This window comes from Myodes glareolus, chromosome 6 (genome assembly GCF_982192425.1).
Source record: "Myodes glareolus chromosome 6, mMyoGla1.1, whole genome shotgun sequence".
Classification (NCBI taxonomy): Eukaryota; Metazoa; Chordata; class Mammalia; order Rodentia; family Cricetidae; genus Myodes; species Myodes glareolus.
In genome coordinates, this window is record NC_142031.1 from 48,062,226 (window position 1) to 48,075,692 (window position 13,467).

A 13,467-nucleotide genomic window follows, 5' to 3' on the forward strand; every position below is an offset into this window, starting at 1 on the left:
GTCTGGCTAGCCTGGTCTACAAAGGGAGTTTCAGAACAGTCAACACTACACAGAGAAACCCTGTCTCAAAAAACAACAACAAAAACAAAAGATTAAAACAGAATAATTTAGGCTTATTTACCAAAGAGAAAATAAAGCCCAGGCACACTAACTTACAGCGCCCCCACCAGTCAGGACTGAAAAATGCACCTGTACCAAGACTTAATTACTCCATATTATACTATGCTCACCACTTACAGTGAGCACAGGTCCTTGTTGGGGTATTTCTGAGCAACCAAAAGCAACCTTAGAGCCCCTTTCTCTAAGTCATTTCTTGGACAATTCTCTCTCCCTTCCTGTGGGCTAGGGTTGTAACAAACAAGTGTTTCATGAGAGCATATACAGGGACTCAGACCAATTCCTCAAAATTTTGAGTTTCCTGCCCAACCAGGATGCCAGAAGTTAGAAGAAAATGTTGGCTGAATTCTGGTATCAGGTTGGCATTGACTCAGACTCTTCCTGTCGTTTGCCTCCAACACACCAGCCTCCCTCCCCACCAGCCCCAGAGCAATGGTTCTAAGGCATCTTCCAATCCTTTCCAATCTGTATTGGGTTCATTTCCCAGGCTCCCCTGTCTTCCTTTCTTATGGTTTCTATTGCTGTGAAGAGATACCATGGTTATGGCTATATACTCAAAAGGAAAAATATTGATTGGGTGGCATACAGTTTCAGAAGTTTAGTCCATTATTATTACAGTGGGACACAGCATCATGCAAAGTAGATATGGTGCTGGAGAAGGAGCTAAGAGTTCTGTATCTTGATTGGCAGGCAACAGGAAGTGAAGTATACTAGACATAGCTTGAGCATAGGCAACCACAAAGCCTGTGCCCACAGTGACAAGGCCACACCTCCTAAAAGTGGCACACCTTATGGGCTTATGAGGCCAGTTACATTCAAACTATTACATTCCCCACCCTCAGTCTCAGAACTGTTAATGTCTTTTCTGAGTCCTCTAATTGCGATACTCCCTCTGGACTTGTGCCCTCAGTATCTCTTGCTCACCCTTCAAGATATAGCACAAAATCCATCCTGCCATTCATCCTCCTGACTGAGGAGTGAGGCTTAATGCCATCATTACCCTATTCATTATTTTCTTTAGTGTGGTCTGCATTCACTGTATGCAGAGACCACTGAAGTATTGGGAACACAGCCTGAGTCTTCTCAGGAGGCCACAGTTTAGTGGGAGATAATCTCATTGGTGTAGGAGTTCCTTTTGTTTGTGTGTTGCTTTCATTGGTTAATGAATAAAGAAACTGTCTTGGCCTTTTGATAGGGCAGAACTTAGGTAGATGGAGAAGACAGAACTGGGAGGAAGAAAGGAGAGTCAGGAGAGAACTGCCATGGAGCCACCAAACCAGACATGCTGAATCTTTCCTGGTAAGCCACTGTAACGTGGCAATACACAGATTAATAGAAATAGGTTAAATCAAGATGTGAGAGTTAGCCAGTAAGAGGCTAGAGATAATGGGCCAGGCAGTGATTTAATTAATACAATTTCCGTGTGGTTATCTTGGGTGTAAGCTAGCGGGCAGCCAGGACAAACAAGCAGGCCCCTATTCTCCTACAACTGACGCCAACATGATGGACTAAATCCACTTAAAAACCTGAGAGGGCTTAATGCTACACACACACACACACACACACACACACACACACACACACACACACATGAACAGAGTTTAACACAGCTTTTTGCTGTTTGCTAGAGGTGTGCCACAGAGAGATTTTCCTGACTCTGCAACAGCAGCAGAAAAAAAGCCACAGCATTTTAAAACGAGGCTTTCTGGGCCCTGCCGGTGCAAACTCCAGCTATGGAGCATTTGGGGGCCTGGTGTTTGTGTGTCCTCACTCGGGGTCAGGAGGAAGGTAGCTGAGACCATGCCCATGGCTTGGATCTTCCTGCCTGGATAGGCAGCGGGATCAAGTCTACTAAACTGGGGCAGGTGGGAGAGCATGGTGGATTCCCGCCAACATACACAGAGATGTTTCCAGGCTGTGCAGTGCTCTGCGTGGCAGATTTGGCTGTAACTCAAATAAAAAGGGTTTATGTGCTGCACGTTCATTCTCAGGGTTGGACTGTTGAGCGTGGCTCCTGCCTGGCGGCCCCAGAGCTAACACTGGTGGTGCTTCCATCATTTTAAAATTGGAAAGAGGCGGAGCCAGCATCCAGAGCAGCTGCAACCAAGCTGCCTAGCATTTTAAAAGCTCTTCTATACAGTAGAGAATTACAGATAATGCAATAATGACAGATTCAGACATAAAAAACCTAAAAATGAGTCACAGTGTTGGATAAATTTACATAGGCTTGGGAGAGAGAAGAGAAAGTGTATACAGCGTCATAAAATAGAGTTAATGCTTAAAAAAAAAAAAGGGCAAAGTCTTTAAAGAGACAGAGTACAGATAGTCATAGATTAAAAGAAGTAAAGAAAAATAAGCCATGTAAAAATGGAAAATTCACAGAGAGTCTGAATTATGTATTTTATTGTGTTTTCTTTGAATTTTTTGACTGTGAAGGAGTTAAATAAAGAGAGGCATTTCATTGAATGGGCTGCTAAGCTAAACCAGCATGTATATTATAAACGTATCATGACTTTCAAATTTGAGTCTAAGGATAAGTTGCTTTGGAAAAGAGGTTCTTCTTTTATTTTCACAGAAGATGAGAACCTGTGAATTGCCTCCAGGTGAATATGGTTTCATGGATCAAGGTCTCCTGAAGGGTTGCCATGCATGCCCTCAAAAATTTACTTCACTTAACTGCTGACTGAGATAAACCTAGCACACAGGATACACCATAAAAGACCTGATTAACAGAGCCCCCATACAGCATAAAGCAGTTTGGAGAGAAAAACTATGTCCATATTCCCAAATATTGTTTATAAATGTACTTTTACATTTAAAGGGGACTATGATATAGATATGAATAATTTACATTGGTATGGATCTTGGTTTATTGATATAAATTTAAGGTCAATCTTATTATATGTATATTTCTGCTCTTGATTGAGGTGTTGTGATTGTGTAGTTCATTTAAAAAATGTAATGTATAATTAAGGAATATAGGTTAATGAATAAATAATCCTCTGTAATAGCCAAGTTGGTAGTCATGTTAGATTTTCTAGATGTAGAGAGAAGTATTTCATATGAATAGGAATTCTTCAAATCTTCCAGAGACCTTCAGAATATGGCTTTTAAATGTTTTAAAAATTTAGAATTTTTCATGACAGTGAGACACATCTGCTCCTAGCAGCACCAAGCTACTTCGAGAGGAAGATGGGCATCGAAGAGGCTCCTTTGCCATTTGCACAAGTAACTACTGTTGCCTGGACTGCTTCACTGGACATGCATGACCTGCAGAGAGATGACTGCTGAACTTGCTAAAGGTGAGATGGTCCTTTGGAGTTCCTGCTTCATGAAAGAGTGTGCCAGACATTCTGCAGGACAAAGAAGAAAGTGACTAAACTGTCTTTGAAATCTCCTGCTTTGTGGAGAAATATGCTGGACATGATGAATCTGTAGGCTGATGATGGATGCTCAATAGTACAGAAAAACTTTGGGTGACTGTCCAGGCAGCAAGATGTCTCTGTCATTTTTAGAGTTTTGGAAGTTGCTTATAATGTACTTCCTGTTTACTTAGATAATATTATATCCTTTTGGAGTAGAAGAATAGATAGATGGTTATAGATATAGTTTTCTTTAGTTATGATAAAAGAGAAAGTAGATATAACTATTGTAACTGTAATTCTTGTTTGATAACTGTTTTGTTATATGTAATTTTACTATGTTAAAGTTAAAGTCTTCCTTTTTGTTTAAACAGAAAAGGGGAAATGGTGTAGGAGTTCCTTTTGTTTGTGTGTTGCTTTCATTGGTTAATGAATAAAGAAACTGTCTTGGCTTTTTGATAGGGCAAAACTTAGGTAGTTGGAGAAGACAGAACTGAATGCTGGGAAGAAGAAAGCAGAGTCAGGAGAGAACCACCATTGAGCCACCAAAGTAGACATGCTGAATCTTTCCTGGTAAGCCACTGTCACATGGCAATACACAGTAGAAATGGGTTAAATCAAGATGTGAGAGTTAGCCAATAACAGGCTAGAGATATGGGCAAGGCAGTGATTTAATTAATACAATTTCTGTGTGGTTATTTTGGGTATAAACTAGCCGGGCAGCCGGAATGAACAAGCCAGACCTCTCCAAACAATATCTTATGACCAGGTACAGTTTGACAGGAGACTCCATGGGATACCAGGAATTAGGGAAGCACCTGATCAGCCAGGGTGTTGAAATCATGGATAGAAGGCTTGCTGCATCAGGGGACATGCAATCTAAAGAGACGGATGGGAACGAGGCATTAAGGATGCACAGGAACCCGAGAGAGAGAATAGAGCACAAAGAAGTGAAACATCTGTCTCATCTCATTTTAGTCTAGAAACTAAAGAAGGGAGGGATTTGAAAAGCGAGAGAGGGAACCAAGAGCAGAAACCAAAGAAGCCAACAAGTGCCAAGCTTCACAGAGCCCTATAGAGTGTAGTGAGGCAGCTGGGTGTAGGGGATCCACAGCTGACTCTAAGCAGAGAGACAGTGGTCTGGCTTGTTTGTTTAGCTACATGTCTCTGGCATTGTATGTGGGGTGGACTCAAGGAATGAGGACAGAAACAGAAATCCCTAGAAGGGGTCTTCAATGGGTCACATTTGGTCTTCTAGAATTTCAGGAACCTCAGACCATGACCCCACTTGTAAAAGCAGGTATTAAAGTTGTAATTGGTTAAGATGAAACTTCTCTTAGGTTCAGAGTGTGACTCTGGATGGAAAAGACACAGACACAGAGAACAATATGACTTGAAGACAGAAATAGATGTTGGAGTGAGGAACAGCCCCAACAGCCCCATGCACTGCTGAAGCCAAAGGAAACCAGAAAAGAATCGTGGGACACATTCTTCCTCAGAAGCCTCCAAAGAGAAAGCAACACTCTCCCCCCCACCTCCATTTTGGACTTTTGGACTTTGGAATACCAAGAATAAATTTTGGTTGTTTTAAAACATCCAGCCTGTGGTTGTGTTATATCAATTGTATTATTTTTGTTGTCCCTGGTTTTTGGCTTGTTTGTTAGACACGGCTTCTTTGTGTAATAGCCTTGACTATCCTGAAAATCACTCTGTAGACCAGGCTGGCTGTGCCAATTGTAAAACAACAATACTAGTACAGAGACTGATGCAGCCTGCTAGGTAAGGTGCTTTTGCACCAGACTGGGGGTCTTCGAAATGAAGACACAGAGAACAAGCAGGAGGAGTTGGTTGCTGAACTCTATCCGGGAGCATCTGGAAAGTTCACCCCAAGCCTTGGTGTCAGAAGAGCTGAGACTGACCTATTTCTCCATTGCCCCCAGTCCATCCTTCCTGGCTGCCTGGTTCCTGAACAACGTTGGCACTGCCGCTGAGATTGTGTCCTAGCCCCAGCACTCTGCTCCTGACAGGGCCAGGCAGAGGCCAACTCTGACTCCTTTCCTAGACATACCTAGAGCAGAACCCTGGACTTTAGGACCGGTAGACTCACACCTGACCCCGGACCTGAAACTGTCCAGATCTAGAAGTCATTTGGAAGATGTGAGTACCACATGCACACTGTTAGAGGGACTGATGGAGGTGAGCTGGAAATAGAGGAAACAGACAGACTTCTCTAGAAAGAGGAACTGTTCCTTTAATCAGAGCCACGGAAGGACCACAGTCTCTCCCAGGAAGTAGAAACTGATCATGTAGCACAGAGGGTTGGGGTTTTATAGGGCAGAAAAGAGGACTTTGGGGTGAAAGATTCCAGCTGTAGGTTACTTCCTGGGCAGTCTCAGAGTGGTTGAGACTTCTCAAAGAGCTATGTGAATCCTCTTATTAGAAGATTCTAGAAGGTTAACACAGCCCACAGGTGTCATCAGGCACCCTTCTGTTCGGAGTTTCTCTGTCCACCTATGGCTGTGAGGTCAAACCCTCCACTATCCTTTTCAGAAAGTCAAGGGGCCCTGCGATGTAAGGGAAGGGGAGGAAAGAGCTAGTCTTTTGAATTATTTATTTCTTCTAATTTTTAAATTTATACTTCGTGGTGTGTGTGTGTGTGTGTGTGTGTGTGTGTGTGCGTGTGCGTGTTTGTATGCGAGTACACACAGACATAGGTTGGTACCATGGCACATCTGTGGTTGTCTGAGGACAGCTTGTCTAAATCAGTAAACCCTTTCCAGCTTGTGGGGCCTACAGACCAAACTCAGGGTTTCAGGGTTGGCCCAAAGAACCTGGTGTTCTCTCTCTCTCTCTCTCTCTCTCTCTCTCTCTCTCTCTCTCTCTCTGTCTCTCTCTCTCTCTCTGTCTCTTTCTCTCTCTCTTCCTTCTCTCCTTCCCTCCCCTCTCCTTCTTTTACACACAGCATTTAATAATTAACATTTATTTAGAACTTAGTGCTATGAACTAGGTCTCAGTTTAGAAACTGTATTTTCTTTTAAAACAGTTTTGAAATGTATTCTTTAACAACTTCGCACACACGTATCTTATTTATCCACATTCCTTTCTCCTGTCCCCTTTCAACTCACTCAGGACTCTTCCAAACGCATCCTCCTCCTACTTTCAAGTTTTTTACTGTTTTAAAATAACCCACTGAGTGCAATTAGTACTCTTGCATGTGAATGGGTGTAGGGTTACTCTCTACAGGGAAAGTCGACTTTCCGTTCCAACCCCCCCCCCCCCCCGCCCCTTTTCCCTTTCTTCTGTGGTCCGACCACCCACCTGCTTCATCACTCTGTCCTCAAGGTAATTGTGTTCTTTGTGGGGTCTGTCCTGGGCACCAAGGGTCTTCACAGGTGGTTTCAGGATTACTTGAGCAGCTGCGATCTGATCATAGCGAAGCCTGGCACCAAAAAGGCTCTAGAGGGCTAAGATTATCTCCAGGGTACCCAGGGAGGCCCAGAGCGCATCCTGCCCGGGGATCTCCAGAGAGCGTTTTGTGATGAATATCTGAAGAGTACAAGGATAAAGCCAGGGCTCAGCCTTTAACCTGCCCACCCCCTTATAAAACTCACGGTGTGAGCTGGGAGGGGGGGGGGGGTGTCCAGCATCTCCTCTGCTACCCCTCAAAGCTGCTCCTGCTGTCGCCAGTCAGTGTGTGACTTCCAGGTTGCCTTCCCGGAAGAGCTAGAGCATAAGGGGTGCGGGTTGGGGAGACATGAGGACTGTTGAGTGTGACCCTCGGACCCAGTATGAAGCAGAGATCAACATGCAAGTGTGACTCCCTATTCCAGGATCCTGCACCCCGGACAACCTTGGGCTTCTCGTCACGGATGGTAGCGTAATGCTTGTACTAGAGGACATTAAGCTACCAACTTCTGTGTTGCTCCGACAGTGGGAGTGCCTATGTGTAGCGCCAAGTGCTTACGGGGGAGGAGGGCTGGTACCGGGCAGGTGTGCATGTATCTCGGTGGGTGAGACCTTGCTGTTTGTGTAAAAGCTCGGCTTTTTATGTAGCTCATGTGCACGCGAATCCTGTGAGCGTTCTAAGTACGCTAACATAATCTACAGGCCAGTTTATGGGAAGTGGGTGAGGGGGTGTGGGCGAGGGTGCTGTGCTCCCTCTCCCAAGGCTGCACAACTCTAAAAAGTGCTTCCCGGGAGTCCTCCTACCGCAACCACCCACCGAGGCTGCGTCCCGGGGCTGAGCTCTTTTTCTCTCTATCTCTGCCTAATTCCTCCTCTCCATCTCTCTTATTCTCTCTCCTGTTTTTGCTTTAATGTCTTTCATTCTCCATTTCTCTATTCTCTCGTTCACTTTTTTTCTATCTCTAGTTCTCTTGTCCTCCCTATCTCTCTGGTTCTCTCCCATTTCTCTCATCAAAAGCCCTCTCACGCCCCCAGCTCTCCAGACCCTCACTATGTAATCCAGGAAGATTTGGAATTTCCTATCCTCCTGCCTTCACCCTCCCGTGCCCAGTGCTGAGATTTCAGGTATAAGCCACTACTTCCAGATTCCCACTTTGCTTTTTTAAAAAGTGAGGTAAAAGCCACGTAATGTATAGTTCACCTGTCTGAATGCATCAGCCCTGAGCTATATACCACACTCACTGTGTTAGGCAACCATTATCTCCATCCGATTTTAAAACCTTTGCATCACCCCTGAGGTACCAGTAGCAGTCACTCCCCCTTTCTGTCCCTCTGTCCCTGAAGCCCTGGGATCTGCTTTCCACCCCTGTGCACTGCCTGTGAAGGGCATTTCCTAGTGACAGAGTCAGAACTCACGTGGCCTCTTTTCTGGGTTCTTTTACTTAACATCAGATTTCCCACCTTGGCCATATTGTGCCTTGTATTCTATTCTTTTGAGTCAGTATTCTATAAATCATTCATTTAGTATAGAATGAAGCATTTTATATTAATAAAATAATTAAGCATTTTAATTAGCATTCACAATGATATGTAACTATGGCATTTATTATTTCCAAGACTTTATTTTACTAATATGAAAGAAAATGTCGTATCCAAAACAAAGAAAGCCATAAAACAACAGAAATTTTAAAAATTAAATTCTGACAGACTAAAACCCACTAGCAAGTACGTCCCATTCTACTTTACCCTCATTTCCTGACACTAATCTGCCTTCTCTCCCTGTGGACTTACCTAGTGATAACATTCAAAACAAAAAAAGCACACACTATGTGCTCCTCCCTGCCTGGTTCTTACATTCAGTACCCCATTTTTTAGGGTCCTCACACTGCTGCAGGATCTGTACTGTGTTCCATCACTGAATGACATTGTTCAGATGGTCCCCCCCTTTTTAAACCATTCACATGCTGCTTCATCTTGCAATTTGAAGTAACTGTGCTTTGCATCAAGACAAAGAACCAGCAGGGGAAGCAGAGAACAAGGATCCTGTTAGGACACAGAGGAGAAGAGCTCCACCCCCAACCCCTGAAAACTGGGGCAGATGTGACAGATGCCACTTAGGTACAGAGAAGAGAGAATCACTGTTCTACATCAGCAGGTTGGTGATGGGAAGATCCTGGTAGGGATCAAGAGAGAGAGGAGAGGCAGAGACTAGCTTGGCTGTCAGTGTGCAATGGGTATCTGTGAGAGCAACCAGGAGTTTCAGGTCTGCTTGGACTAGATGCCAAATTCCAGATCTATATGGTGAGAATCGGTCTCCCAAAACATAACGTAACAGAAGTCATGGACAAAGAGGGAATAGCACTGGCAAAAAACCAGAGGCAGAAGGCTCAGCTAGTGTTAGAGGATGCAGCTCCATGGAGCTGCTGTCACACTACACCACAGCTCAGTACTTAGAGCTCATCAGCTCAGTTACACACCCCCACAACACCACTCACACAGATTGTTGCTCATTGCTCTGCATCTCAGAGATGGGAGTAGTTAGTCCTTTGTCATGCAACTAGTGAGATGTTGAGACTAAGCATAGCCTGTACCCCTCTTCTACTCTCAGTGAAGGGACGACTTCCCAGTAAAGCTGCCAGTCAGACGGATCTGCTCCTTAGTCCTTGAAGGATTTGGATGTGTGAAAATAGGGAGAAGAGTGGAGAGCTTGATATGAGTGAAAGCAGAAAAGCACAGAGGGGATGGGGAGTGTGCAGCTGATAATAGTAACACCAGTAGTCATGTAAAATAATAATCATTCATATTGTTTATTAAATTCCCAGTGTGCCAGGATCTGCACTGATCACTTAAGATGTTATTTAAACCTCAACACATTATTTATTTTATTTTACAAGGTCTTATTATGTAGCCCAGGTTCCCTTGAACTTATGAGTTTACTGCCTCTACTTCCCAAGTTCTGAAAGTATATTCATGTACAATGAGTAACACATCCTTTTAACTAATCACTTGAATGGGTATACTACTTTCTCCAGGAAACTTGCCCTGACAGCACTTGGGGATGACATGCTTCTAAACATGTGGTTTAATTCCTGCTCTATCAGGTGCAACAAAGATGCTAGGACCAAACTACACCACAGTGTCTGAATTCATCTTCATTGGCTTCTCCAACTTCCCACAGCAGCTCATGCCTGTCTTCTTTGTGGTGATCCTACTAATGTACCTCTTCACACTGCTGGGCAATCTGCTCATCATGGCCACCATCTGGAGTGAACGGAGTCTCCACACGCCCATGTACCTCTTTTTGTGTGCTCTCTCCATCTCTGAGATCCTCTATACCTTGTCCTTCATCCCACGCATGCTGGTTGACTTGCTCTCCACCCATCACTCCATCACCTTCATGGCCTGTGCCAACCAGATGTTCTTCTCCTTTATGTTTGGCTTCACCCACTCCTTGCTGCTTACCATCATGGGCTATGACCGCTATGTAGCTATCTGTCACCCACTACACTACAACGTGCTCATGAGCCCCCGGGGCTGTGCCTTCTTGGTGGCTGGGTCCTGGGCTGGAGGCTCAGCTGTTGGGCTGGTAGTGACAACCTCCATTTTCCACCTCCCCTTCTGTGGACCCAATCAGATTCAACATTTCTTATGTCATGTGCCCCCTATGTTGAAGCTGGCCTGTGGAAGTAATGTGCCAGTTGTAGCTCTGGGTGTAGGTCTGGTGTGTATCACAGCCCTCCTGGGATGCTTTCTCCTCATCCTCCTCTCCTATGCCTTCATTGTGGCAGCCATCTTGAAGATACCATCAGCTGAGGGTCGGCACAAAGCCTTCTCCACCTGTGCATCCCACCTCACGGTGGTCATTGTGCACTATGGTTTTGCCTCTGTCATCTACCTCAAGCCCAAAGGCCCCCACTTTGAGGAAGGTGATACTCTCATGGCTACCACCTACACGGTCCTCACCCCATTCCTCAGCCCCATCATCTTCAGTCTCAGGAACAAGGAGCTAAAGAATGCCATGAAGAAGGCCTTCCTCAGGAAATTATGTTCCTCAAACAACTGAGTGGTCAATACGGAATGTTTGGCAGGTGTGGATCATCACTTTATCAATGCCCAGTAAATGTATAGAGCTTCTCTTTGGTTTATGAGTTCTCATTAAGTGTTTACTAGAATGTAAGATGTCCGTTGGGATACAGTTCAGGTACTATGTAGTTTACTCATCACAGTGCACATTTCACCTGTATGTTTGGAACTAGGCAACCATCAACAAAATTAATTTGAGGAAGATGTTCATCACTTAAAAAGAAAACCAGGATGGAGAGATGGCCCAGTGGTACCGAAGTTGAGTTCCCATTGTCAAATGACCCACAACTGCCAGATTCTTGTGGCTTTCTTAGGCACTGGTATATAGTCATATAGACACACATGCATATATATAAATATAAATAAGAATAAAATAAATATTTTAAAAGAAAGGCAATTATACTGTTAACAGTTGTTCCTCAGTTCTTTTTCTATTTGTATGTTTATTTGTTTTGTTGTGCACATATTTGTATGTGGATGTACACGCACATTCACGAGTGCCTGTGAGAGACATTGTTAAAATGGTATCTAACCCGGCATGGTAGTGCACACCTTTAATCCCAGCACTGGGGAGACAGAGGCAGATGATCTCTGTGAGTTCAAGGCCAACCTGGTCTACAAAGCGAGTTCCACAACAGCCAGAGCGGTTACACAGAGAAACCCGTGTTACAACAAAGTACCACTGCTCTGCCCATCCACAGCACCAGGGTAACAACAGAGCATCACTGCACCCAGGTCTCTGCCCACCCACAGCACCAGGGTAACAACAGAGTATCAATGCACCCAGGTCTCTGCCCACCCACAGCACCAGGGTAACAACAGAGTATCAATGCACCCAGTTCTCTGCCCACCCACAGCACCAGGGTAACAACAGAGTATCAATGCACCCAGGTTGCTGGTGGGGGTGGGTGCACGGTAGGGCAGGGCAGGTAGCCTGTCAGTTCTTTGTAACCATGGCTGAAAGAGGATGTTGAGAGCTTAGAGGATGTGTGCAGCCTGATCTACCAAACAGCAGTCAATCTCTCTGCCCCTCCCTCCTCTTTTCCTCATTCTTCCTCCCCTCCTCATATCTCCCCACCTAATATGAGGTAGGAGTCTGTCACAATGATTTTTTTTTTCTCCGCTGTGGGCTCAGAATCCAAAAACCAAAGACTTTGGAGCCAATCAATAATTAATCTCTCCTCCTTTTAAGTTGTTCTGCTGGGATTTTTGTCACAGTTAGCACCCTGCCCTTTGTGGACAAAGCAGAATTTCCCTTAAATCTTAAAAGGCCTTTGTAACCCTGCGCGGTACCCAGATAACAAGATGTGAACTCAACACTCTTTCAGTAGGCTGAGAACAAAACAGTCCATTAACCACCCTTTGAACAGTATTAACAGACCACTTCTATTTCTTTTTATTTCCTTTTTTGAAAAAACTTATTTTTAATGGTGCCTTAATGGAACATGCCTTTAATCCCAGCAGGCAGAGGCAGAGGAATCTCTGTGAGTTTAAGACCTGGTATACATACAGAGTTACAGGCCAGTTAGAACTATACATTAAGACACACACACACACACACACACACACACACACACACACACGCACGCACGCACGCACACACACACATGCACACGCACACACACACGCACAGGCACACACATGTACGATCTTTCTCTCCTTCTTGGTGTCATGCATTAGGCACAAGCAAGTTGAGAGCAGGCATTTCATATAGACTACTTGTTAACTTATTAAGTTTGCTGCCTCCCACTGTTGGGTTTGTCCTTTCCCACAGAAACCTTAGAGAAGAGATGCCTTCCTTTGTCTGGTGGGACTGAAGTCTCTCTTTGGAAGCTTGCTGTGCCTGTCATCAACCTTAATATAGCCCAAGGACAACTATCTTTCATCTATGTATCTACGTATCTATTATCTATGTATCTATTTATCAATCTGTCATCTATCTATGTATCTATTATCTATTTATTTATGTATCTATCATCTATTTATATATTATCTATCATCTATCTATCTATCTATCTATCTATCTATCTATCTATCTATCTATCTATCTATCTTTTAGAGATGGAGAAGAGAGGAAAGAGGCCTGGAACAAGATAAATAGGCATGTCCCACCTCTAACTCCCCAATCCCTTCTCCCACTGTGACATAACCTACTTCCTTCAGCCATCCCCACCTCTTAAGGTTTCCAGAACCTCCCTGAACATCAGGCTTCATTTCATGAGCTTTTCTAGGAAGGATACTTTATATCCACATCTTTCTTTAGAAAGAAAAATGGAAGAAACATACTTCATGGAGTATTTTTTGGTGACTTTGCATTGTGTCTAAGACACTGGTTAAGTGGTTGCTGCCTCCATCAACTACCAAGGTCTCTCTGGTCTACTAGAATCCACATGGCTTGATCTGTAAGGTCAGGGTGCCTGGATCCTCACATTTTTCTTGGGAAAAGTCACTAACCAATAATCAATGGAAAAAAGTCATTAACCAAAGCTGGGGAGGACAT

The 13,467-nt window shown here is 44.2% G+C and overlaps 1 protein-coding gene across 1 annotated transcript; it reads left to right on the plus strand.

Moving 5' to 3' along the window:
- The first annotated feature begins 9,996 nt into the window (after nucleotides 1–9,996).
- Nucleotides 9,997–10,947, plus strand: LOC125403987 (olfactory receptor 10H2-like). Its single transcript, XM_048439616.2, has one exon. It carries the CDS (start codon nucleotides 9,997–9,999, stop codon nucleotides 10,945–10,947), a length of 951 nt encoding a protein of 316 aa, XP_048295573.2.
- Nucleotides 10,948–13,467: the final 2,520 nt, after the last annotated feature.

What these genes read in the sequence shown, in the direction of transcription:
- LOC125403987 (XM_048439616.2), top strand. Translation starts at nt 9,997, where the DNA reads ATGCTAGGACCAAACTACACCACAGTGTCTGAATTCATCTTCATTGGC.